This window comes from Crinia signifera, chromosome 19, assembly GCF_055691185.1.
Source record: "Crinia signifera chromosome 19, ASM5569118v1, whole genome shotgun sequence".
Classification (NCBI taxonomy): Eukaryota; Metazoa; Chordata; class Amphibia; order Anura; family Myobatrachidae; genus Crinia; species Crinia signifera.
In genome coordinates, this window is record NC_139226.1 from 52732577 (window position 1) to 52760328 (window position 27752).

General features: G+C 49.6%; 1 protein-coding gene across 1 annotated transcript; it reads right to left on the bottom strand.

The window, feature by feature from the left end:
* Positions 1-21518: 21518 nt before the first annotated feature.
* Positions 21519-22400, bottom strand: LOC146041542 (integrase/recombinase xerD homolog). The gene has a single exon (XM_083161500.1). The coding sequence runs from the start codon at positions 22398-22400 to the stop codon at positions 21519-21521; it is 882 nt and encodes a 293-aa protein (XP_083017626.1).
* Between the last annotated feature and the right edge of the window lie 5352 nt (positions 22401-27752).

The following is a 27752-nucleotide window of genomic DNA, read 5'->3' on the forward strand; positions in this document are numbered from 1 at the left end:
AGACCACCAGAACCTAAAGTCCCCAGGAAGAGGGAATGGCTGGAAACGAGCCAGAGACCAGTTGTGATGACTCAGAGTGAAGCAGAGCAGCAGTGCATGGAAGGTGTGGTTAGGCCACAATTTTCTCCAGTGCAGAAGCGTGCTGCTACACAGGGAATGGAAGATGCAGATAACGGAGAAGCCAACCCTCGACTGACAGATGTTGAAGCAACAGACCGAGGAAAGGGCAGTGAAACCGTGCATCACGTGGCAGCGGAAGAAAGAATGGACCGCATGGAACCGAAGGGCTCAGAACCCATTATGCCACTGTCTAAACCCAATGTCCCTACAGAGAAGCCAAAGGAAGTCGAGAAGGCCGAAGCCCAGTCTAAGGAAGAGAGGCCTGGAAGCGAGTATGAGTACACAACGATTTCGAGTGAAAAATTCCTATTCTTGATGCAACAGGCCATCAACAGGTCCAAGAAAAGGCAGAGAGAGGAAGCACGTGCTCATTGCCGACCGCACGCAGTGATTTAAGGTGCAGTCGAAGAACACTGCTGAAGAACAGGAGAAAAGACTTGCCTGAGGCGGAGGAGCAGGGAACCCGGGGGGGACATGCCTCTGCACAACCCAGGCCCCATAGTTAACAGGTTTTTACACGGCTGAGGTAACCAGCCCTGAATGTAATTGTAAATGCTTTAATGTATAGATGTAGGGCAGAAATGTAGCAATGTTTTGCAGTTTATAGGTAATGTTATCTTGAAATGCTTTGTTCTTTAACAAGAGACTGTACCAGGACTTTAGTTGTCTCCGACATAATGCCTGCGGACTGGCATTCTTCCAGCGGGGAAGCATGTGGCATCCCAGAATTGGGCTACCCCCTTTTTGGTGCCACAGAATCATTGGTGGCCAGGGCTGCCTAAAAACACACAGGATTTCGGGGGGTTGCTAGGCAACCACCCCGCAGCAGCAAGGAGGACAGCAGGGACTTTAGGACCCAGCAAGGTGCTGGGAGAAGCAGGAAGTTAAAGACCTGCCTGTTGCTGGGCAGATTGGAGTGTAACCAGTTTGCTGTGAGCAGTGAGAGGAACCAGGAAGGCAGTCAGTCAGAAGTGTGCCTGAGAGTAAGGAGTAAGCAGCGCGTTACGCTGGGCGTGCTGAGGAGAGTGGTGAAGAGTGGAGCAGAGGCAGGACAGAGCAGCCAGAGAGAGACCTCTGCAGCAGCTTCCCAGTGGTGATTGATGGTTGGGAGAGAGGGAGAGAGAGCCTGCAGCCCACACTCGTGTAGAGGCGTCCCCACACAGCAGGACACCCACAGATCCTGTGTGTCCCCAGAAAGCCCTGACAGGAGTCAGCAACAGATGTGCAGGTACCCTGACAACACCCCACATACCAGTTACCCATCTCACCTTCCCCAATGGCCTTGTGGCCTGTTCTCTTTTTCTGCCACAAGTTAACCCAGCACAGTGCCATTTTAGCTGGAGGCACGGCCCAGCATACAGGGACTGCCTTTACCCTCACCCTTCCTTACTTGGAACCGGATAACCCATTTATTCAACCAAGTGCCTTTGACTAGCCAGAACCCGGACCCAGGCCTTTTCTTCAGCAAAGTCCCTTTTCAATGTTGGCATTGTGCCAAAATTACAGACACCTCTTTTGCCTTGGATTACAAATCCCATTACTAGCTGTTTAAAAGACACGGTGCACCTAGGCCAAACAGGTACCTTATTTCTGGAAATACTGTAACTGCGCAGTTCAGGGACTCGCTCTTTTTAGCCTGGACACTTATGGTTATTTATGCAAGGTATAAGTACTGCATACTATGTTCATTCATGTGAAAGCTATTGCATGTCTTGTTTGATGATTTAAAATTGGTTACACGACAGTATACCGTGCGAATTGTGGCCTGCAGGTGTTACAGGTGGCCCCATCGCGCACGATATCTTCTTTATAGAATATCTTTATTCTTTCATCTCTAATTGAATTTATTGTTGAACAGTGTATTGCATTTACTGCAGTGTATTGTGCGAGGTGCGGCCTATGGTGCCACAGTGACCCCATCGCGCACAATATCATAAGGGAGAATTGTCTTTTTTTTTCATAAACTGCCAATTGTTATCATTGTTATTGCATTGTTTCGTCATTTTCATAGCGGTGATTCACAGTTCTTTTCGCTTCAAAAATAAATCCTTTTTGATCACCGTCCTCACGTGTGGTGACCATTCTGTGTGGTTGTGTTGGGTATTGTCTTCCCATGGTGCCTTTGTCCCTCCGCCCTCTGAATTGCAGGCAAGTGAAGCAGTCAGGTAGCAGCCAAGCAGTGCCGAGAGGAGAACAGGAACATCAGGTAACGGTCACACACCTGCACGTAGTCTGACACCATCACATTTACATCACTGCTGGAATCCTTGTGAATGATTTGTCATTGCCAGAGAATTTTGGTCATGCAGTCATATAATGTTGCGCATATTTAGGGTTGCAGTTCAGTGCAAGTTTCGTGGACATGGAAAAGTCCCAAAGTCACTCTCAGCTGAGTGTCTGCTAGGTGTATAACCCCCATCATTCCCCAACAGCACTTGTATAAATACCCATACCTGGGAATACTCTGCTACACCTTTAATAAAGTTGTCTGTGAACAACAAAATTCATCAGAGTTCACCAATTGGAACTTTGGGACACTCGCATGCCCCGCTCTGTGAATCCCGCCGCCACCCTCTGCCGGCTCCCCGCACCCCTCACTCACCCTGCCCGTCTCTCTAAAGAGGAGACGGGCAGGGAATCTGCTCCCCACCGCCATGCTGACGGGGTTGCGGAAGAGTGTGAGATGCTCGTGCGTCCCAGTCAGATGGAGGTTAATCGTCCGTTCCACGGTTGCAAATGTATTCACAGCAGTGTACAGGGGTTGGACTTCGGCAGGATGCTGTTTACCTGATTGCCGGGCTCCCAAGATCCAGAGCCCAATGAATCGACCGACGCTGGGTACACAGAATTTGGCTCCTTCCCCAATATTTGCTTGGGGTTTGCACATGCTCATTTATGCACATGTGCAAACCCCGAGAGCAAATGGCTTTGGCGAGATTCACACTCGCTGGGTCGTTCTCTCCAGAGGGGGAGGGTGAGGACAGACAGGGGCTGAAGTAAGGAAACAACCAGTGTTTTATGGGCGACCCCATAAAAACTGCTTGGGGCGGGCATCTGATATCATATGACGTCAGCGCCCGCCCATATTTGGCGGGAATAAAAGTCAGTTTTGACTGACTTTTATTACCGGAGAGAAAAATAGCTGACCATCGAATGTTTTCGGCTGCATGCGAGAGGATGTGTTCAAGTATACATTCCCCTGCATGCTAGGGAGGGGATGCGGTTGGTGTCCTGATTCATACCTGTACTCTAGGCTGCATATACAATAGAGCGCCTCTCAGCCAGCTCAGGGAATCGAGAGCGGGCAATTTTAATGGGGGGGGGGGTGCAGGCAGCTACGGGGAGGATGGGATAGCAGTGGGTAGGCAGCGGATGGCTCCGCAGGGCAAGCGAGCATCTCGTGCGTACACGTCCCTTTCTGGCGGCTGGCGAATGGCAGCAGATGGTGATTTTATCACCAGGAGCAGCTCTAATGAGAGCTACTTCATCTGTACTTGCAGCCTAGCAAGCAAGTCTGAATCAGGTGCTTAGTATGTACCCAGCATTAATCTTAAAATACAGTGCTAAAATGCCAAATGAAGACACATTAGGGTTAAATACAATACATCAATGGGATGCAGTCAAAATCCCGACGGTCAAAATCCCGACAGGGTCAAAATCCCGAATGGGTCATAATACCGACAAGGACAAAATCCCGACATTTAAAATCCCGACCGGGTCAAAATGCCGACATATAGAATGTACAGGTGAAACAGTCAACATGACTTTCCGTCGACAGGTCGACATGAGTTTTTGACCCGACACGTGCCGACAGGCGGTATTTCATGCCCTACCATCCACTAGGGCATGGTGGGAGAATAAAATAGTGTGCCCAGCGCAGCGAGGCACCGTTCCCGAAGAATTGCGAGCAAAGCGAGCTATGTGAGGGGCTGCGGTTCACTTCCAACTGTGTCCATGTCGACTGTGTCGACATTTGGGTCGAAAAACAGTGAAAAAACCCATGTCGACCTCGCGACCTGTCGACGGAAAGTCATGTTGACTGTTTCACCTGTACACTCTATATGTCGGTATTTTGACCCTGTCGGGATTTTAAATGTCGGGATTTTGTCCTAGTCGGGATTTTAAATGTTGGGATTTTGTCCTTGTCGGGATTTTGTCCTTGTCGGTATTATGACCCATTCGGGATTTTGACCCTGTCTGGATTTTAAATGTTGGGATTTATTACCGAATCCACATCAATATATCTTTACTCTTCAACAGAAAACCAAATACACAGACCTACTGTATGCGCACCACAGGTTCTTTCAAAGAATCATTTTTTAACAAAAAATTAAAAAAAATAAGGCCATAGGCTTCTGCAGAGATGTTCCGTGATGTGTAGCATTGTTAGTTATTTTAACACTCTGAAATGCTAGCACCCACGCTTTATGCCAGCTGCAGAAGGTGGCATCACAAGAAAGATGTGAAATGGATGTGGTTGTAGAGAGCTGTGACCCACACCTGTGGGTGATCTGCAATGTGTTACAACATAAACGCGAGTGGCACGTCATACCACAGGATGTTTGCCAGCCACACTACAGAACAGAAATAACTTTACATTTTCAGATAGAAATTTACTAACACACTAGCACAGGGGTGGCCAACCGGTCAGAGGTAAAGAGCCGAAAATATCGGTAGTCAAGCTAAAGAGCCGACATCATGCGCGCGCCGAAGGCGCATGTGCCAAAAAAAGGGGCGTAGCCTATTTTGACCCACTGGGTGGGTGTGATACAAATATGCCTCCAATAGTGTAGTGCCATATATACATATGCCCCCAATAGTGCCAGATACACATATGCCCCCAACGGTGCCAGGTATGCACCACACGTTGCCGGGTATGCCCCCACAGTGCCAAAAAGCTGGTATGCCCCCACAGTGCCACAAACTGCTATGCCCCCACAGTGCCACAAACTGCTATGCCCCCACAGTGCAAATTTCCCAGCAGCAGCACTCACCGTTGTTGCTGCTGCTGCCGCCAGGCGGGGAGAGGACAGTCTGGTGTCCCCCTGCAGTCCTCCTGTCATGTCACCGATGGGAGGAGAGCACAGCACACTGCGCGTCTCCTTCCCCCTCACTTCCCTGTGACTGGGCCGCCCACCAATCAAAGCTCACTGGCCGGCTCCTGATTGGCTGCTGGCCCACGAGCTCTGATTGGCGGACGGCCCAGTCACAAGGATGCACAGTAAGGGGTAGGAGAGATGAGCGATGCGCGCTCTCCTCCCCTCAGAAGGAGAAGGGATTCAGGGAACCGGCAGCAGGGGGTACTGGGACAGACGGTGGGCGGCAGGCAGCAGTGGGAGCAGGAGCCGCACTTTACAAGGGGAAGAGCCGCATGAGGCTCAAGAGCCACAGGTTGGCCACCACTGCACTAGCACATTCGCCTGTCTAAAAGGGAAAAGATGACTTAGAGGGCAGACAATATAATTTTTCATGGTTTCAAAAATCATTCCCTAGCCCTGTCATTGCCATGAGATATTTCAAGGAAAGATTCCTTAGATTAGATCTATTCCTTTGATCTATTATCTTCTCAAAAGGTGCTAAATAAAGTAGAATCTGATTGGTTGCCCATAGAAACATCCCGTCTTCGATAGAACTCCCACCTTGGTGAATTTACCCGTGTGAGGCAGCACATACTGTAGTACTGTACGGTACAGCTGCACCATAAAATAATAAAAGCTGAAAAAAACATTTTTCTAGTTTGAAAAAAAAATTGGTACTTCCATATCTTTGCGGCCACCGCTTATCCTATGGAATTTATGTAGCGTAACCCGCACCACCCTGGGCTCTATGTGATGCATTATGTATATTGCACTATGGGGGGGGGGGGGGGCAATATGGATATGGCACTATGGAGGGCATTAGGTATATTGCACTACGGGGGCATTGCATAAATGGCACTAATGGGGCATTATGTCTCTCTCTCTCTCTCTCTCTCTCTCTCGCTCTCTCTCTGTGGGTTGGATGTACCAAGAATGTTACACCCACCACCCATTGCGCTGATACTAATTGCATATGTACTAACATCTGTGATTAGTAACACAAAGGGCAGCTATCAATATAAGAGTTGCCCTTTGCAATGCGCTTTGGTGCCTGATGGGAGGAGGCCCAATGGCGGGGGGGGGGGGGGTTTGGTTAACACCATGAGTCACTACACCAGGTGACACTAACCCTAGTGATGACTCGGTCTGCATCGATGGAAAATAGTCTTTTTTTTACTAATACACGTCGATCAGAGAGTAACTCGCTGATGCACGCGTTTTCTGACCATGGCGGTTTTTACAACAGTTGAAAATTGGCATTTCGATTGAATAAGTTAATAAATTTGAATGAAAATTGTGGAAAGTGCATATTTTCCAACTGTCGGAAAAATTGTCATGGATTAAATACCCCCTAAGTCTCCAATCAAGATCATGATAGGGCTGGCATTGTGGTATATCCCCTGCTGCCATAATCACCCACTGCTCCATGCTACGTTTTGTAAATCGAATTAGAAAGCCTTCAAGCTCTTAGTACACCTGCATACCTCCAAACATGACCCTCTCCAGGAGGGACACAATGCTCTGTTCCTGGACTTCCCTCTTCATTTATGACTGCCATCACCTGTGGTGAAACACCTTTGTTATCAATTAACCTGTTTAAAACAGGCGATGGCAATCATAAATTAAGAGGGAAGTCCAGAAACATCATGTGTCCCTCCTGGAATGGATCATGTCGGGTATGCACGGAGGAACCGGTAATCTACTCTCCTACAACAGGAGAATTTCCCGAGTGAGGAGTCTAACGTACATGGTGCAAGCAGGGGCGGGCTGGGCTGGGGGGCAGGGTGCCATGTGCCCCTCGGGCCGCTGAATCGTTTTGCGTGCGGGCCGCCATTGTTCTGAGGCTGCTGCTGCAGCCAGACTGACCAGTTTCCAAGTGGTCTCCATAAACATGGCCGCCGGCTTCCTGCACTGAGGACATGTCTAGTGCAGGAGGCCTTCTTCCACCTACTTCCTGCCTGTGCGTTACACTTTCTTCCCTATGCTGCAGCCTGCCTCACTGTCTGGCATCAAGGTAAGAGGGAGTGGGACTGTACAGGCTGAGCAGCCTGTAAGGTTCAGTTATTATACAGGGGGAGCAGCCTGTGGGGGTCCAGTTATTATTTTAAGGGGGAGCAGCCTGTGGGGGTCCCATTATTAATATACAGGGGGAGCAGCCTGTGGGGGGTCCCATTATTATTATACAAAGGGAGCAGCCTGTGGGGGTCCTGTTATTATTATTATTATTAATATTATACAGGGGGAGCAGCCTGTGGGGTCATGTTATACAGGGGGAGCAGCCTGTAGTGTCCTATTATTATAAAGGGGGAGCAGCCTGTGATGTATTTTTATTATACAGGGGGAGCAGCTTGTGGGGGTCCCGTTATTATTATACAGGGGGAGCAGCCTGTGGGGGTCCCGTTATTATTATACAGGGGGAGCAGCCTGTGGGGTCCTGTTATTATACAGGGGGAGAAGCCTGTGGGGTCCTGTTATTATACAGGGGGAGAAGCCTGTGGGGTCCTGTTATTATACAGCGGGAGCAGCCTGTGGGGGTCCCGTTTTAATACAGGGGGAGCAGCCTGTGGGGGTCCTGTTATTATTATACAGGGGGAGCAGCCTGTGGGGGTCCCGTTATTATTATACAGGGGGAGCAGCCTGTGGGGTCCTGTTATTATACAGGGGGAGAAGCCTGTGGGGTCCTGTTATTATACAGGGGGAGAAGCCTGTGGGGTCCTGTTATTATACAGCGGGAGCAGCCTGTGGGGGTCCCGTTTTAATACAGGGGGAGCAGCCTGTGGGGGTCCTGTTATTATTATACAGGGGGAGCAGCCTGTGGGGTCCTGTTATTATACAGCGGGAGCAGCCTGTGGGGGTCCCGTTATTATACAGGGGGAGCAGCCTGTGGGGGTCCCTTTATTATTATACAGGGGGAGCAGCCTGTGGGGTCCTGTTATTATTATACAGCTGGAGAAGCCTGTGGGGTCCTGTTATTATACAGGGGGAGAAGCCTGTGGGGTCCTGTTATGATTATAAGACAGGGGGAGCAGCCTGTTGTGCCCTATTATACAGGGGGAGCAGCCTGTGGTGTACTTTTATTATACAGGAGTAGCAGCCTGTGGGGGTCCCATTATTATACAGGAGGAGCAGCCTGTGGGGTCCTGTTATTATACAGGGGGAGAAGCCTGTGGGGTCCTGTTATGATTATAAGACAGGGGGAGCAGCATGTTGTGTCCTATTATACAGGGGGAGCAGCCTGTGGTGTACTTTTATTATACAGGAGTAGCAGCCTGTGGGGGTCCCATTATTATACAGGAGGAGCAGCCTGTGGGGTCCTGTTATTATTATAAGACAGGGGGAGCAGCCTGTGGTGTACTTTTATTATACAGGAGTAGCAGCCTGTGGGGGTACTATTATTATACAGGGGAGCAGCCTGTGTTGTCCTGTTATTATTATAAGACGGAGAGTAGCCTGTGGTGTCCTGATATTATACAGGGGGAGCAGCCTCTGTTGTCCTGTTATTATTATAAGACGGGGAGTAGCCTGTGATGTCCTGATATTATACAGGGGAGCAGCCTGTGGTGTCCTATTATTATTATTTTTTTTATTAATACATATTTTTACCTAAATTTAACGATGAGCTGTTACTTATGGGCCAGTGCTCTGGACTTGCCCCCAAGGCTAAAAGTTGCCAGCCAGCCCCTGGGTGCAAGCATTTTACGCATTAAATATAAAATAACTGCTTTATACACCTTCGTGGGAAATTTGTGTTTTGAAAAAGTTCCTTTTTTTCACTGTTCTGTCACATTATAGTTTCTGGAATTTTTCTTATAGGGCGTGCACATGGTTAGAGTTAATCTATTTTTCTATGAGATTTTGCTTATATAAGCAAAATCAAAACCAATCAAAATCAAACGGAAATCGAAAGCATTTGATTTTGATTCGATCCCGATGCACGACCCTAGAATTAAATGGATTGTGCAGGCGAGAATGTATAATACAGATAGTCTAAATTAAATGTGTACACGGCACTGCGCAATTCGATCACGATTCGATCAGGGTTGAATCGGGATTGACTAGAAAGTACATTGCACTGTGGCCCTTATTCTGGTTCATTTGCAAAGTCTAATTCTTTTTAAAATGGACAAAACCATGTGTACTGCAGGTGGAGCAGATGTAAAGGCCCCCTTACATTTGTCCGACTTGTCATAACGACAAGTCGGACCCGATTGTCCCAGCAGCTCCCCGGGAGGGATCACATGCGATGGCACTTCATGTGCCAAGTTTTGCATGTGATAAATCGCATGCGATTTATCACATGCCACTCCCGGGGAGCTGCAGGGACAATGGGAGCGGGGGACAGCAGCAGGAATATGCCCGCAAACAGAGAGTGGGCAGGGGGGGGGGGGTCGGGGTGCAGGGAGCCGGGCAGGAAGCCGCTGGGCAGGGAGCAGGGGGGGCGGCGGCGCAGAGTACCAGGGAGCCGGGCAGGAGAACACGATGCAGCAGCAGCACTTCCAAAAAAAAAGAAAAACCCCATACAAACGAATAGGAAGCCATTGATTGGCTGAGACCTCTCTCAGCCAATGAGCGATTGGCTGAGAGAGGTCTCAGCCAATGAATGGCTTCCTATGCGTTTGTATGGCCCTTTTTTTTTGAAGTGCTGCTGCTGCAGCGTCTTCTCCTGCCCGGCTCCCTGGTACTCTGCGCCGCCCCCCCTGCTCCCGCTGATGCTGCCCGGCTCCCTGCGCCTGACTCTGGTAGGTCCCCTGTTGTGGGGGAGCACGGCTCCGGGCAGCACATAAGATTTAGCAAATCTTATGTGCAGCCCGTCCGACCTCCCATCTCCGATCCGATGCGCACGGGGCCGCGCATCGGGTCGGAGGGGATGTCACCATATGCGATTTGGGACGATTTCACGGCCCGATTCGTCCGAATCGGGCAAAATCGTGCCCAAATCGCATAATGTAAGGGGGCCTTAACTCTGCAGAGAGAATTAGATTTGGGTGAGTTGTTTTGTTTCTGTGCAGGGAAAATACTGGCTGCTTTATTTTTACACTGCAATATAGATCTCACTTTGAAGTAAAACCCCACCCAAATCTTAAGGAGCCCATAGATGCTCCGTTTTTGCCAGCTCCGTTCTGTACTATGCGATGCGCGCTCCCGCGCATCACATAGTACGGTACAAAAAGTATGTGCTGCACATACTTTTTGTACTAGGTACACATCGGATCGGATCACAGTGCATGCACAAGGGATGCGATCCGATACGATGTGTACTTTAAAAGTACAGAACGGACCGCAAAAACGGACCGTGTATGGGGGGCATTACTCTCGTTACATCTGCCCCACCTGCAGTGCACATGGTTTTGTCCATTTGAGAAGGAATTTTCTTTTGCGAGTGAACAGAATAAGGGCCCGTGTGTACACTACTTTAGATTTGTTCCTACAGAACTTTTATAAATGTGAATAGGTAATGTCCTGTATTTGGCTTGCTGACTGAGAAATTCAAATGCATGAAGTATTGAGTAAGCAGCAGCATGCAGGGAAAACTGCAATGTGTTCACTTTTCCTTTGGTTGAATCAGTGCTACTCAGGATTACCCTGTAAGAGCTGGAATGGATTATCAGACCGCTAGCGGCCACAGACCCTCCAATATGACCTAACCTAACCTTTTGTTTCTGCCTACTTGAGTGCTATGAACGCTGAAGCAGCAATGTTTATATACATTGTACTTGTCCTGCATTGTTTTGTCATTTAAGTCAGTGTTTACTTGCGTGCTTATATGTTTATGTATTTTATTAGGTCCCACAAAACCCTTGGGGTGATATAAAAATAAAGAATAATAATAAAAAATCCTTTTTGCTGGGTAAAAAAAAAAAAAAATGCCTAAATTTCCCACTCATTTTGCTGTTCCGTATACCTGCACAAAAACAATTGAGGTGTTAGATAACACCCTTCTTGTCATGGGTCCAGCCATAGATGTATCTGTAATGGTCTCAGTGTATGCAGTTTAAGGGGGCCTTGTTCAGTTACTTTCCTCTCTGTAATCCCTCGATGACGTTGCTGCTACAGCAGAAAGCACTCAGAAAATAGCGCAGTGGACATTTTTCTGGTGACTCGTGTTGGCCGAGTATATAGCGGTGCTTGTGGTGTTGTTAGTCGACACACTTTTGGAGGCTTAACCAGGAATAAAAGTTTATTTCAGTAATGTGCACAGAGTTAACTGGATAGTCAAGGGTGAACTTGCAGGTCTGCAGTAGTTGCTGATAGCATGTAATAACAGGCAGGGTACACTATGGGCCTTATTCTAGTTCACTCTTTCTGACAAAATCCTTCTTAGATGGACAAAACCATGTGCACTGCAGGCGGGGCAGATGTTACTTGTGCAGAAAGAATTAGATTTGGGTGGGGTTTTACTTCAAAGTGAGATCTATATTGCAGTGTAAAAAAATAAAGCAGCCAGTATTTACCCTGCACAGAAACTAAAAAACTCACCCAAATCTAATTCTCTCTGCACAAGTTACATCTGCCCCCCTGCAGTGCACATGGTTTTGTCCATCTAAGAAGGATTTTGTCAAAAAGAGTGAAATAGAATAAGGCCCTATGTATGGTGCAGGTGCTTATCATATCCTGTAGCAGAGGATGGTTGGAGGTGCCTATAGCAGGCTTGAAGCTGGTCTCAGTTAAGTGCTGACAGCAGGGTTTAGTGCTGCAGCACTATGTGCAGGAGAACGCTCCATCTGTGGTGATTGACAGCTCAGGAACTTGCGGGGATTGCTGCCTGGGCTCAGGACACACTGCAGGAAGTGGCGGTGTCCTGACAACTTACTAGTACGGGCTCCGTACACTCTCAAAGGGCGCGTGGTCCTCACACACTTAGCGAAGGCTCACCCTCCTCTATCAGCGTGGGGCACACTCTGCTGAAGCCACTCTGTCTCCTCACGCTGGGCGCGCAGACTCTTTTGACGCGCGGGGACACTGGGGACCTTCCACAGGTGAGAACGGGGAGTGGAGAGGGACACAACCAGCCTGGCTGATGCTGCTCAGGAGACAGCTGCAGAGCCCACCTTACCAATAACTCGCACATGCGTAGTAGCCATGTTTCCAGAGACCAGTGCATGTGCAATAGAGATAAGTTGCTGGGAAAAAGAACAGTTACTGGAGGCCTGCATATGAGTCTACTGTGCCTCAGAAAGGATGGGGACCGCACAAAGCGGGCATACGTGCCTTCTCCTCTCGTATACTGCCCCTGGGTTAGGTTTGCCTACCGGCTCCCAACTTTAATTTGACCCTCCCTCTGCCCTACAGAGCCCCACAGTCCTTTCGGTTTTTGGGACCCCCTCAATTAAAATCTGGAAGTGATGGGGGGGGGGGGGGCATGCAGGGATGACTTCACAGCCAGCCACCGCAGGTTGTGGGTTGCGGTGGCCGAGCTGCTGTACCACTGACTGAGCACTGGGGCCATGGCAGAGATGACAAATTCCCCCACTGATACAATTGACTGTACACAGAGCCTACTATTGGCTACTGTGTATAGGATGGGCATGCTAGGGCGGCCTGGGATGCGTCAGAGCCAAGGGAAGCAGCAGTGTCTACTGGTCTCTCTGCCTCTCTCCTGCTTCAGCTTCTCAGTTATGCGTGTGACGTCATCACGTCACACGCTGGGGAAACATGCTGAAGAGGAGCCTGGAGGGGGGGGCGCCACAAACTTTTTGGCAGGGGGGAGCAAAATTTATAGTTACGCCACTGCTCACACCTTTCATGTAGCAGCTCCCCAGCAGATAGCTTGGCCCACACAGATATGGCAGCGGAAGTCTGCAGTAAACAGTGAGCCGGGCGCTTCCACTTTACATGCAAATTAAAGGAGGGCAGCAGTCGGCCGGCAGTGACAGTTTGACCCAGTTTTCAAGGACTCACTGGACCGGTGAACCGATTGCCAGGTATCCTGGCAGGGCAATCCACCCCTGGCAGTGGCTGGGAACACATCGGCATGTGATCTCCCATTCATAGGTGCCGATTCTGTGGGTGCTCAAGGGCCCGAGCACCCACGGAAATTGATGAGCACCCAAGGGCCCGAGTCACGCTGCTTGGCCACCATATTAACTTGCTAATTTGCAGCTGCAGCAGCCGCATCGCCAGCCCTGCCGCCTGTATGCCGGGAAGAGTGTTTTTTCGTCCGCTCTTTAGTGACCCGACGGCTGCCGCATAAAAAATGCTGCCCAGCACCATTAACAGAGCGGACAAAAGCATCTTCCCGGCATTCCTGTGCATGGGGGTACGTACGGTTATCATAGAGAAACAGCTGCAGGTCCACAAGTTATGTGTAAAAAGGGGAAAACTGTTGCCGTTATTTGAATATTGGAGACAACTGTGCTGCGTATTGGTATTATTTTGTGGCCACGCCCCTTCCCCTTGAAGCAACTCCCCTATATTTTTGGCTTGAGCACCCACCAGCAAAAACATAAATCGGCACCTATGCTCCCATTGGTACTCGTGTGACGAGCTTTGACTACATCGTTTTTCAGAGTGGAGTGAGCAGAGCTGTAGAAGAGAGGTAGTGCACATCAGCACAGCAGCTCCGGACAGAGGGCCCCTGACAGAAGAGGGACCTGAGGGTATTCACACCCTGAGCCCCACCTTTAATCTGGCTCTTCCCTGGGGCCTTATTCTGATTCACTCCTTCTGGCAAATTCCTTCTTAGATGGACAAAACCATGGGCACTGCAGGTGGGGCAGATGTAACTTGTGCAGAGAGATTTAGATTTTAGTCATTTTGTTTCTGTGCAGAGAAAATACTAACTGCTTTATTTCTACACTGCAATATAAATCTCACTTTGCAGTAATACCCCACCCAAATCTAACTCTCTCTGCACAAGTAACATCTACCCCACCTGCAGAGCACATGGTTTTGTCCATCTAAGAAGGAATTTGCCAGAAGGAGTGAATCAAAATAACCCCCATGGTGTAGTAGTGACAGGAGCAGCAGCCAGCATGAGCCAGGACTCGTGAGGAGTCGGACGATCACCTGTATCCATTCCTGGCTCCAGATTGCTGCGAGTTCCCAAGCAGGCTCCGGGCGCTCATTCCACCAGCTACCTGGCAACTCTCCCTCCTCGGCCATCGGTTAGAGCTGGGGGTCACTCTCGGCTCCTCTGTGCGCCTTCCTAACAGGGTCCTGATTGGCTGCCCTACATAAGTCCCGGCAGCCAATCAGGAAGCTGCTATTGGCTGGCAGCTATTGCTGCTGCTGCTGCATTTGGAATGAGTCAGTGCTGTCCACGTCTTTGCCATCCAGGCCCCTGATTCTATCGGGGCCCAGGACTCAAGCACCCCCCTAGACAGGGGCGGATTGAGAATTAAAAGCAGCGGGGGAAATGTTGAAGCAGCCCTGGGGAAGGGGGGAAACCTGTTGTGCGCCAAGACATGGCAAGCTTAAAACAAGTACTTACATTTATAGGAGAGTGAGGGGGGTCAGGGACACCTCGTGCAGCAATCACCAGCACGGCCCCGGCGGGTGGGGGATGACATCATTCGGCACATACTGCCTGGAAATCGGGGACAGCAGCCCTCCCACTCCCATTTTTTTGATTTGGGCAAAGTGCTGCAGCCGCTGCCCGCGGCCCGGCCAGCCCAGGGGGGAGTGTTGCCGGCCCCTTTTAACGAATTTTGGGCCGGCCCACCGGGAAATGGCCCGGTTTCCCGGTAGGCCAATCCGCCCCTGCTGTACACAGAGTTAGTGGGGTACATGGTGTGAAACGAGGTTGAGGGTGCACACTGTCATACTTGGGGGAAGGATATACTGAGTGTTATACACACAGAGTTGGGGGGTATAGGGTGTAATACACACAGTGGTTTGGGGGTAAATGTGCCAATCACTTTTAGATGAGTACAGGGCCCCTTCCACTCCATTATGCCCAAGGGGTGACCCCATCTGGCAAGGGAAGGGCCTTTTTACTTTGGCGGACAAGCGGTGTGACTGGGTGCACTCTGCTGGGGATGCAAGTCCTAGAGGCAGCCTGCACCCACCTGGGCCTGGGGGCAGATGTCACCTTGTCCCTCCCACCCAGCCTACCCCTAAGCTGGACACACCAGTTGGACCACTGCCAGGTCCTGCCACTCGCTGCTGCGCTGCCTCAGCCTCCCTGTCATACCGTTTGACAGGCAAAGAAGCAGCGCAGCAACACTGTATAGCAGCGGCGGAGCAGGCTGGGGAGAACACCTCCCTGCACATTACTTACCCCGCTTTACATTGTGCCAGTCCTGCGTTCTGCCAGCGCGCCTTCAGCTCTGAGTGTGACAGGATGCAGCCATTAGTGAGAGCGAAGTGTCCTGAGCACTGGAAGTTAGATACCCTCCAGAGGGATCTGTCAATCATTGCCAGAGGTTCCCCTGCACTCAGCGCCACAGTGCTATCCCCGCTGTCAGACTTCACAGACCAGCTTCAAAGTTTACACGGCTGTGCAGACTTTCCTGCCACAGAGACCTCCATCATTCCGTCATCCTTGGAATAATAAGTACCTGCACCCATACACCTGTGTACACCTGCCTGTTATACACTGCTATTCTCAAATCTGCAAGTTAACTCTTAACTACCTGTTAACTCTGTGCTGACTACAATACATTTACAATCCTGGTTAAGCCTCAAAAAGCCTCCAACACCACAAGCACCACTATATACTCTTCCAACACATGTAATACAGGTGGAGCCACTGTCATATATCCCTATAATAGGATTAAGTGAGTAATTGAATTACGCTGCTAATCCCCTACTCTATTGTTCTATGTATTGTATTGCAGCTGAGAACAATAGTATAGCCATGGCCTAAGGAAGATAGATGAGATGGGCTCCTACTGTATACCTGTAGTGGTGTATGTACTGGGGGAGTGGGGTCTGTTTGTAATACTGTATACTGTAGTGTGTGTACTGGTTGTAATATGGGGGACTGTGTATAATGTACTATGGTGTTGTGTGCAATGTTCTGTGTGTACTGGGTGTAATATGGCGTATAATGTACTATGGTGTTGTGTGCAATGTGCTGTGTGTACTGGGTGTAATATGGGGGCTGTGTATAATGTACTATGGTGTGGTGCGCAATGTGCTGTGTGTACTGGGTGTAATATGGGGGCTGTGTATAATGTACTATGGTGTGTGCAATGTGCTGTGTGTACTGGGTGTAATATGGTGTATAATGTACTATGGTGTTGTGTGCAATGTGCTGTGTGTACTGGGTGTAATATGGGGGCTGTGTATAATGTACTATGGTGTGGTGCGCAATGTGCTGTGTGTCTTAGGTGTAATGTGGGGGGGCTGTGTATAATGTACTATGGTGTTGTGCGCAATGTGCTGTGCGTACTAGGTGTAATATGGGGGGCTGTGTATAATGTACTATGGTGTGTGCAATGTGCTGTGTGTACTGGGTGTAATATGGGGGGCTGTGTATAATGTACTATGGTGTTGTGCGCAATGTGCTGTGCGTACTAGGTGTAATATGGGGGGCTGTGTATAATGTACTATGGTGTGTGCAATGTGCTGTGTGTACTGGGTGTAATATGGGGGGCTGTGTATAATGTACTATGGTGTTGTGCGCAATGTGCTTGTGTACTAGGTATAATATGGGGGTGGCTGTGTATAATGTACTATGGTGTGTGTGTGTGTGTGTGTGTGTGTGTGTGTGCAATGTGCTGTGTGTACTAGGTATAATATGGGGGGGCTGTGTATAATGTACTATGGTGTGTCTATGTGTGTGTGTGCAATGTGCTGTGTGTACTAGGTATAATATGGGGGGCTGTGTATAGTGTACTGTGGTGTTGTGTGCAATGTGCTGTGTGTACTAGGTATAATATGGGGGGCTGTGTATAGTGTACTATGGTGTTGTGCGCAATGTGCTGTGTGTACTAGGTGTAATATGGGGGGCTGTGTATAATGTACTATGGTGTGTGTGCAATGTGCTGTGTGTACTGGGTGTAATATGGGGGTGGCTGTGTATAATGTACTATGGTGTGTGTGTGTGTGTGTGTGTGTGTGTGTGCAATGTGCTGTGTGTACTAGGTATAATATGGGGGGGCTGTGTATAGTGTACTATGGTGTGTGTGCGTGCAATGTGCTGTGTGTACTGGGTCTAATATGGGGGGCTGTGTATAATGTACATGGGTGTTGTGTGCAATGTGCTGAATGTACTGGGGGTAATATGGTGTGCAGACCTGCCTACCCTCCCATTTTAAGCCTAAGTCCCCCGCAGCCCTTTAAATTTAAGCAGAGCCTCCTTCCAATATGGACTGCGCATGTGCAAATCCAGACTGAACAGGGGAGGGGCTTGAAAGAAAGACTGGTAGTACTGGTGCTCCACAGCTTGGAAGATGCTGATCCAGTCACCAGTACCCGGCATCTGCTTAGCACCACAGTCACCCACAGCAGAGCCACAGCGGTCCTATTATCCTGGAGGGTAGGCTAACTTCCCCCCTTCCACCTACAGCACCCCCTCCCTACAGGAACCCCTCTCCTGCTCACTCTCTCCTCACACCCCCTTCCCCATCATATGTAGAATGTGATTCGCCTCCTCAACGCCATCCATTATCTCCCCAAAACTACTTTTCAAAAGTAGGCAAGGAAGCCCTGGGTCCTGCACAGATAACTGATATAGTAATTAAAGGGTGATGTTCCAGAGCAGTGTAATGATGTTTAAGGCTCTGCAGCAGTTACTGAGTTAATACATGCACAATTCCACAGCCTCAGCTTGCTACAGTACGCCTCTGTCTTCCTCTGGTCCATGCCCCTATTACAATCACAGCTGCTGACTGCAGCACACGATGCTCACTGCATACCAATATAATCCTGTGCCGTCCTGATTGGCTGACTAGTCAGGGGGCGAGGACATGAAGCAGGTGTTCCTATTCATGTCATATGTTTGTATGTACAGCGCGCGCAGGCAAGTTTTGAAAACACACAAATATAATTTATGTTTGCTGATGCGTTTGTGCTAGAAATCCATGGTGAGTATCTGAATTGTACACAGCAGCAAACACCTCTATTCATGGGAGCGAAGGGCCAGGAAAACACAAATCGATGCTGTCAGATTGTTGTTACTGGGTAATTTACAAAACGTTTATCATTTATTAAAATGCCCTAGGCCTTATTACCATTGTAAATGTTTATCGCATGTTCTTAAAGCTTAACACGTGAGCTTTGATGCTGATAGAATGTGTGAATGGACTGGTGTGCACACACCGTTACCACTCTAAAAGATTTGAATGAACTTTGATGCTACCCGAAGCCCAAACTTGGAAAAAACCAATGCGGTTCTATGGGAATGATTATATAATGATATACAGTAGAACACTTGGCTACAGTACATGCACGTTTCCAGGTGTATTAATAAATGCACTTCTAAAGGTGCCCACACAAGGTAAGATTTTTTAAAATATGATATGGCCATTTCTGACCTATCGAAACGACCAATCGTTTGAAAACTTGCTGTATGTGGGCATGACGATGATCCAATCGGGTGCCCGCGGGTCACTGCCCATGCAGAAGAAATGTAGAGAGCACATATGGGTTACCAGTTAAAAACCCGTCCAAATGAGGGCTTCTGCCATATCTAGCAACTTTGAAATAGATCAGTGTCCCTGCAAAAATTGCTTTCACTTTCTTTAATGAGTAATTATTTGGTCATTTGAGTGGACTCTGGAGGTACTTGAAGTGAGGAGAAGGTGGCTTTTCATATATAGGGGCAAATGTAATAAGCCTGGAGAAGAAAAAAACTGGAGATAAAGTGGAGATATCGTGACAGGAGATAAAGCACCAGCCAATGCACTGTGTTTGAAAATGACAATTGGGAGTTGATTTGCTGGTGCTTTATCCCCTTTCACTTTATCTCCAGTTTATCTCTTCTCCAGGCTTAATACATCTGCCCAATTGAGAGAGAGAGAAAGTGGGCCAGATGTACTAAGCTTCAAAAGTGATAATGAGAGTGATAAACCACCAGCCAATCAGTTTGTAATTGCCATGTTACAGACTGTGTTTGAAAAATGACAGGTTGGAGCTGATTGGTTGGTGGTTTATCACTCTCCATCATATCACTTTTCAAGGCTTAGTACATCTCGCCCAAAGAGAGGGATGCCAAATACAGATGGAGCCGGCTTTATCTTTGGCCGGCGCTTGCCAGATCCCTTGTGCTGGCGAGCGCCGGCGATAGAGACTGGGACGCACGTGCGTCTCACACGCACGCGCGTCCCAGTCTCTCGACGGTGGCGATGCGGGTCCCTGCCCGTCTCCGCTTCAGGGAGACGGGCAGGGTTAGGGGGGGGCGGCGGGGGGTGCCGGGGGAGATGGCAGGGACCCGAGACATGGTCCGTTGCTACGTGGCGCGCGAGCATCTCGTGCGCGCGCGCCCCTGGCGGGAGCCGGCCACTGGCAGGGCTGGCGATAGAAACGCCAGCCCTGCAAAGTTAAGGCCGGCTACATCTGTACCTATACTGTGAAAATAAAAAACTACAATGTGTCTGACATATCACAGCTACAGTGCATATTTCTATGAATCTGTGGACCAGGGACCAAAATTATTTTCATATATACTTTGATTAAATCTTACTCTCTCCCATCTTTCCTAACTGACCCTCCACATTTTCCCAAACACTGCAAAAGTATGAAATAATGCTAAATCAGTGGTTCTCAATCCCAGTTCTCTGGTTTGTTTTGCGGATTACAGTCTGTGGAAACTGGTGGGATAATTACTAAGCTAGCAAAACAGATAACTCACCTGTGCATGACTAATGATATCCACAAGACATGACCTGCTGGTGGCACAAGAGGGCTTGTGTTGGAACCCTTGTATTAAACGATTCACCATTTCCAACTAGATTTTTTATTTAAAAAAAAAAATTGTCATAAATAGGTGAGTTTTATTATATTGAATTTGGTTACGAACATCTATTTAAAACATATCTATAAGTAGCCTAGTGAATATGTTGCTTGTACTCTTATAACTACATAACGGCCTAGAAATAACTTCACACGTACACACTTATCTAAAAATAAAGACGCGACACCGATAGCTTAGTTTAAACGGTCATACTTATTTATTTAAGAAACTGGTATGACCCCTGATAAAGGGGATGGCAAAGACCAGGCACCTGAGACCAGAGACCGTTCAGGGGTGTTGCCCTGGGCAACGACCAGGTCGTTCCCAAATTCCTAAACACCCCTTACCAAAGGCACAGCCCGCCCTGCGTGGACATCCCCCCGCCTCTAAGGCCTGACGCGAACATATCCGCCTAAATGTTCGTCGCCCCACCGCGCTGAGTCGATGCCCGTCCGCCCTCCTGGCAAGGAGAGGGGTAATACCACGCAGGGACCACCTGACACCCTTCTAGAATCCTGGTCGAGGGTGCTGTCCCGCCACAGCAATGGTACCCTCTACTGCCCTGGGCACCTAGTACCAATGCCCCGCCATCCCCTACGAAATACACACGCCAAGACTAAATTAACTGTTTAAAAATATCACCCAGAAAAACCGCCATGCCCTCCTCTGAGAGGTGCACCCCATCTGGCCTGTACATGCCTGGTTTCTCCTTCACAATGTTTGGGTGTCTTACTGCCACTCCCCCTTGCCTTAAGACAAATCTGGTTAAAGCGTGGTTTAACTTTTTCCTAGCCCTCTCAATTGCCTCTGGGTTTTTGGCGCCTCTCCAAGAAAAACGTGGTACAATGTCTGACCACACCAGCTTCAAGCCGCTCCAATTACGCAACAAAGCCATCAGATCTTTCTCCCTTTTGATCCTTAAAGCTATACCTGTAGTTTTAGCCAGGTCATTGCCTCCCAAATGTATGACTAGAATGTCCGGCTTGACAAATCCGCTACTTTTCTTCTCCACAAACCCAAGTAGGTCCTTCCACAACATGCCTCTAACACCTAACCATCTCACTGATTTTGCCTTTGCTAGCACTGGTGAGGTTCTGGCTAGGATGTTTCTTTCCGCCCAGAAAACATATGAGTGTCCTACAAACCAAATTACCCCTGTGGGGCCAAAGGGAGGGGGAGGGGCTGAAAAGGAAGCAAAACCTAATGATTAGTATCTCTACTTATGCTCTATAGTAACAATTAACGGGGTTTGACTGAGGTCCAAGTGGAGGTGAAAAACTCAAAAACCTCTAGAGGGCTTCTTAGTTTGGGGCCAGATTGAATTAAGCACCTCTTAGAGGAAAAATAAAAAATTCACTCCACACCGACGATTGCGGAACGCTAATCGTTCCCCAACCGTTTGTAAACGAGACGTTTTTGGACCCGCGCAACAGGCGCATACTATACTTAACTTATAATTAACTTATACTTATACTCTACACTTAAAGCATTTCAATTCTAACGTATTTCTTAAAGCTATTGGATTTCCACCTGCCCACGGCCTTGATTGCGCTCTGTGGCAAGCCTGCCACTGCTGCTGACGTAGCTGCGCCAATTCTGAACGAATGCGTTCCGAATTCCTCAGGCCTTAGCCCTATCGCAGCTAGTCCCTTCTTCATGACGGCAGCAAATTGAAACTTCGTTAGCGGAGACCCGTCTGCATGCGCTAAAAATTGTGCGGCCGCACCTTGTCTCACTGCTACATACTCGCCAGCTAGAGTAACTGGACAAATACTCTTGTTTAGGTGTGGTCTCAGCGTAATCCAAGTGCCCCTGCCTTGCTGGTCTGTTTTAGACCTCCTCAGCCTGCATAGCACCTGTTCATTGCTAACCACCACGTCCTCCCAAAGTATGCCCGAGTGTACTCTCTTATTACGCGCTGTTAGCTCGCTAACCCTGAATGCGCCGTGGAAGGCCCAGGCGTAAGCCACCCTAAAGAGTGCTAGCTCCAAGTCGTTGTCTGCCACCGATGCTAACACTTGCAATAGCTCTACTAACTTAACTTCGTCCAAGGGGCGTCTATTATCGGGCTGACCCGGCTGTACCCGAGACCAACCCTTCATCGCTTTACTGAGAATAAAAGACTTCGTTGGATCTGGCATGCTAAATAGACGGCAATGAAAAGCTATTCCAGCCAATGTCGCCGCCATAGCCGACTTGGACCGGCCGCTATTATAATTGTCCCACACAAAAGCCAGGAGGCAGTCATCAACAGACTTACCCCTAGCCTCCGGCAGCTGCTGATATCTACACCAATCCTCCCAGGCTTTTCCGTATGCCCTACGAGTAGCTGGCGCCAAAGACCGAAATGCCAATTCTGTCATGCCGGCTCTACCACCTGCCAGACAGAATTTGGACAACTTAGGCCGGTCTCGGCTGCTGTTGGAGCTAGTTCGCGGAATCTAGTGAACTGAAATCTTGATAGAGCATCTGCCACTTCATTCTCAACACCTGGTACGTGCTGAGCCCTGAAATTGATATTGTTCTTCAAGCAAATAAGGACAAGATGCCTCAGCAATCTTAATGCTTCCGGCGATGTTGCCCTTTGATTGTTTACCGCGTGGACAACCCCTAAATTATCGCACCAGAAGATTATGTTTCTGTTTGCTAGCTGGCCTGACCATAGCTCCACTGCGACTATAATGGGGAAAAGTTCCAGTAATAACATGTTTACTGTAAACCCCCTGTCAATCCAGGATTGCGGCCACTTCCCGCAGCACCATTCCCCTTGAAAGAAAGCACCAAAGCCTGATGATCCCGCAGCGTCTGTAAACAGCTGCAAATCCCAGTTTGAAGCTGCCTCGGATTGCCACATTAGGCGACTATTAAAACTAATCAAGAATTCGTACCATGTCCTCAAATCATCCTTAATTTCCTTTCCTAAGCGGATTGTATGGTGCGGATCCTTAACCCCGGCTGTGGCCCTTTCCAATTTCCTGCAGAAAACCCTGCCCATAGGTATCACCCTACAAGCAAAATTAAAAGAACCCAGCAGGGACTGAACAGTCCTCAGCTGAACCCTTTTTCTTTTCCCGCATTCAACTATCTGCTCCTGCAACTTGTGGACCTTGTCCGCTGGCAGCCTGCAGCAACCTTTCCCGGTATCAATTTCGATACCCAAGTACGACAGGACCGTTACGGGTCCCTCCGTTTTGTCATGGGCTATGGGAACTCCTAACGAACTGAAAACCCGTAAAGCGACTTGCAATGTCTCCCCACATGCTGTTCGACCTGCTGGTCCTACTATAAGGAAATCATCCAGATAGTGAGCTACCCCTCTGGAGTCAGCCTCTCTTTGAATGCACCACTGAAGGAATGTACTAAATTTTTCAAAAAATGAACAAGAAATCGAACAACCCATGGGGAGACATTTATCTATATAATAGGCCCCTTCCAACTTAAAACCCATAAATCTGAACGATTCCGGGTGCAGTGGGAGCAACCGAAAAGCAGATTCTATGTCTAATTTGGCCATAAGGGCCCCTGGGCCAAAACTCTTAACCAAACTCAGAACTTCATCAAATAATTGGTATCGAACGCTTGCCAAATCCTCAGGAATGGCATCGTTGACAGAATTGCCAGGTGGGTGGGACAGGTGCTGTATCAGGCGAAATTTGCCTGGAGTCTTTTTGGGCACCACTCCAAGCGGTGATATGCACAGACCCGGTATAGGGGCTACCTCAAAAGGTCCCTCCATCCTGCCCAGCTTGACCTCCGTTAGCACCTTATCCCTAACCACATCCGGCAATTCCTTGGCTGACTTTAGATTCCTATTTGTGGACGTGAAAAAAATCTTTGGAATGGGTAATGGGAAACCATGAACGAAACCCTCCAACAAAAACTCTGCATCTAACTTATTGGGGTACTCTTTCAAATAAAGAGCCAAATGTTGTACGACTATGGGGGATTCAGCCTTATTTAGAGCTAGACGCTCCCTCTCCGGTGTCCCCCGACTTATTGCCCCCTTTGCAGGATTTGGCAGGATGGCCTGCCCCGCATATCTTACATTCGTGCTTAAAACGGCACTTGGCCCCTCTGTCACATTTTCCGTCGTTGTAAGCGAAACAACGCCCTTTCCCCCCAGATTTCCCCGATGCTTTTCCCCCTTGAAAGGACTTCTTCCCGGCGGGTTCTGTCATAGGTTGGCTTTTCCCTATAACCTCCCACCAGATCTCAACATGTTTTGAGCCCATGGGCATGATGGGGGTACCCTCGTGACAAAGCCTGAACTTTTCATCATATTCCCTCCACGCCGGACCTTTATAACTCATAAAAGTCTTGTTTATGAGATGTAAATACCTAATCACATTCAAATATTCTGTGGGTCTAAGCGTGAGGTAACATGATGAAAATGCCAGAAAACCTCTTAACCAATTATGGAAACCCTTAAAGGCTGCTTCACCGTTGGGCGTAGCCTTCTTTACTTTGTCGAATTCTTTCTTCATTTCTGTTGTGATGGTAAAGAAATCGACAAATTTACCTTTGCGAATTTTTTCCCTAACTCCCTTCCTGAGCCCTCGAGCTACCGCTGTGTTAGAGCAGTGCGATGCTTCAGTATTTGCTGGCGCTGCTAGTGTGCTAGGCTGCCTCTTACGCTTTTTTCCCCGCACCTCTTTTGCGACTTGCTTTGCGACTAGCTTCGCTAGCTTACGCGGCCGCTTAGCAGCGCCTGACTCATCACTACCACCTGAAGATGCTGAAGACCCTGACTCACCCGAAGACGAACCCTCCTCTTCACCATCTCCCTCTTGCGACGTGTTTTCATCGACTTCCGCCACTGCTTCACGCACAGGGGTTTCTTTTGCAGCCGATGCCTCTCCCGCCGTCTTGGATGTCTGGGCAGCTGATGCGCTCTCCCCTTGAGTCGACCGCGGTGTTGTTGCATGTGCCGACCTCTCACGAGACCCCGACTCCAACAAAGGCATCGGTGTAGTTGGCCGTGGTTCGGAGGCTGAAATAGAAGGAGCGTCAATAACTGAACGACTGGGTGAACCCGATGCCAGTTCGCCTACTTCAGCTGCCCCTATATCTGTTTGCAAGGCCGATCCGCGAGAGCTAAACCTATGCCTGTCTGCCACAGCTTCGCTTTGCTTAAGGTGACTGTCAGGGCCCGCCGCAAAATTGCCCCTTGGCGGCGCCGCCCAGCCCCCATATGGTTGCATTTGATAGCTAGGGAAACCATACCCACCATGTTGGATGTATGGGTTGTATGTTGGCATGCCGACATTGAAAGAGTGGCCGGGCCCTGAACCCCAGTACGGGAACTGAGGCCCGCCGTAACTCCCAAATGTTTGATACTGCATGGGCCACTGCCCCTGCCCTTGCTGTCCTATGAATTGCTGGGGGAAGTAATGGGTCGAGCCTCCCTGTGCCCGATTAAATTGTGGGCCTGGTGCATAGTTGTGTTGTGTTTGAGTCCCATATCCTGTCAACCCAGGTACAAAGATTCCCTGAGGTGGCTGACCCCCTGCCCCCAGACCCTGGTCCTCATAAACTCGCTCCCCGGCCTGGGGGTGAGCTGCCCCATGCCTATAATGCCCTCCCGCTATCGGGGCTTGCATGCGCCATAGGCGAGGCCTTCCTTCAATATTTTGCCCCGGCGTGGGGCCACCTGTGATAACCATCATAGGGCTCGCCCCCCTGCCCGGGCGGCCCTCACCCACCTCCATAAATCCTGACTGGTTACTGGCACCCGGGGAGCCTGCACCCCTGCTCTCAATTCCTGCCTGCTCTATTCCTTGAGTCTGAGCCTCTGGCAATTGCATGTATTCCCCAGCAGATGGCGCTTCAACTCTTATTGGCTGAGTATTACCCTGGGAGTCAGCAGGGGGCGCTGCCGTCCCCCCGTCTCCCGTCTGAGACACCAAGACCGCGCAGGGAGCTGCGCGGACTCCGTCCCCACTAAGCCTCTCCCCCTTGTAGCGGTGTGCTGCAAGGGGGACCCTGACGGACTGCCGCCGTCCTCCCCCAGCGCGAGAGAGCCCGGCGAGCGCGAGAGGAGTGAAGGCGCGCCGCCCGACTCCCCGTCTCTCAGTGCCGCGGCAGAAGGCCCGGCAGAGCCAGCATCCCCGCCGCCCGCCGCCATTACACCTCCGGATGCCGGGGCATGAACGCCGCATGTGGAGAGGGCAGGAGGGGGGGGTCACCTCGCCTGCCCCGCCGCTACCATGAGCGGCAGGCGATGCAGGTTGCGACCCGCCGCCCCCGGCTACCGTCACCACGGAGCGCCCAGCATTAACATCCCCGCGACCAGGGACATGGCTGAGCGGGCGCGCGGCGTCCGCCAGCCAGCGCGGCGGTGGAGCGTTTCTCCTGGGCCTGCTGGACATGTTTTTTTAAACCTGAGGTAAGACACTGAAATGCAGCGCTGTACTTATCTCTTGTGACGCTGATCCCTGCAGATCAAAACTCAAAGAGGCAGTGTAACCTTTGCTACCTCAGCTTATATACCCCTGACCTGGGGTGCTACCCCCTTTGCCCCCCATTGGTGGGGGCTTCCCGCCCAGCATTAACCCCTCCTTCTATGCCTAGTCATTTTCACTAAACTTTATTAAACCAGCCCAATTCACAGTCTCTTAACTACACTTGGGCTTATACAGCCCTCGTTCCACCATATGATTTTTTTTTTTTTTTTTAATCTTAAGTTCAGTACTGTATATACCCGGAGTTGTCCAATAAGATGATGTATTTAAATCATACAGAAGACATGTATGGTGGAGGCCAACTTTTCGGGGAGCACTTGTTCCCTTTTTCAAGGGATGGGGGAGCAAAGTTTGGGTGTTTGCACCATTTGTAGACAAATTGTCTTCAAATGTTCCTGGATGTAAGGAAATGCAGTCGCCAGCAGTTTTGTGAGTCCCAGCAGCGGCACACAAAGAAGCAGCATTTATCACAGATCATTATTTATCCTGATTAGCGATAGTGTCGCAAAGCATGACCTCAGAAAGTAATACCACTTTCACACCAGCCTAAATTCCCGGGTTGGCGCCGGGAACAGGGGACTAGCGCTGGTTTGAAAGGCTCCCTGGCCAAAATCCCGACATCGATGTGCTAGCAGGGTAGCCCAGGACAAGTCTGGGATACAGGTCGGTGTGAATGTACCCGGCTTGCTGTAGCTCTCTACCGATGGACGTCTGCTTGACAGAGAGGCAGCATGTATCCCGGGTGGGCGGAGCCAGGACACTCAGGCTTCCATTGACGTAGTTCCAATATGCCCCATTTTGGCAGGGGGTCGGGTAGGGACTGGTGGGGACTGGGATAGGCGGTGATTAGCTTCTAATGTGCTTGGGGGGTGTGCCTGCAGCCAGTGTATGAGACGGAGTATGTTACATGGCACACGGTCATGCCAACTGCCTATAGCGCTGCCCTCAGCGTTACCCCAGGCACCTATCCCAGCCTCTCATGAATACCCCTTTCACACCAGAAAATGCAGGGACTAGTCTGGTGTGAAAGGGGCTAACCCGGGTAAGTCCCTGCATTTTATGGTGTGAAAGGGGTATTCATGAGAGGCTGGGATAGGTGCCTGGGGTAACCCGCTGGATGCACTAACCTGCTGCTGCCTGCCACTGCCCACTGAGTACCGGAGGCGAGTCAGCCGCAGCGCGAGTGCGGACATGGCAGAGGACAAATCCCCTCACTGATTTAATTGACTGTACACAGAGCCGGCTATTGGCTAC

Bases quoted from the DNA above. Each gene is read 5' to 3' on its own strand.
- LOC146041542 (XM_083161500.1), bottom strand. From the start codon at position 22,400: ATGACAGAATTGGCATTTCGGTCTTTGGCGCCAGCTACTCGTAGGGCA.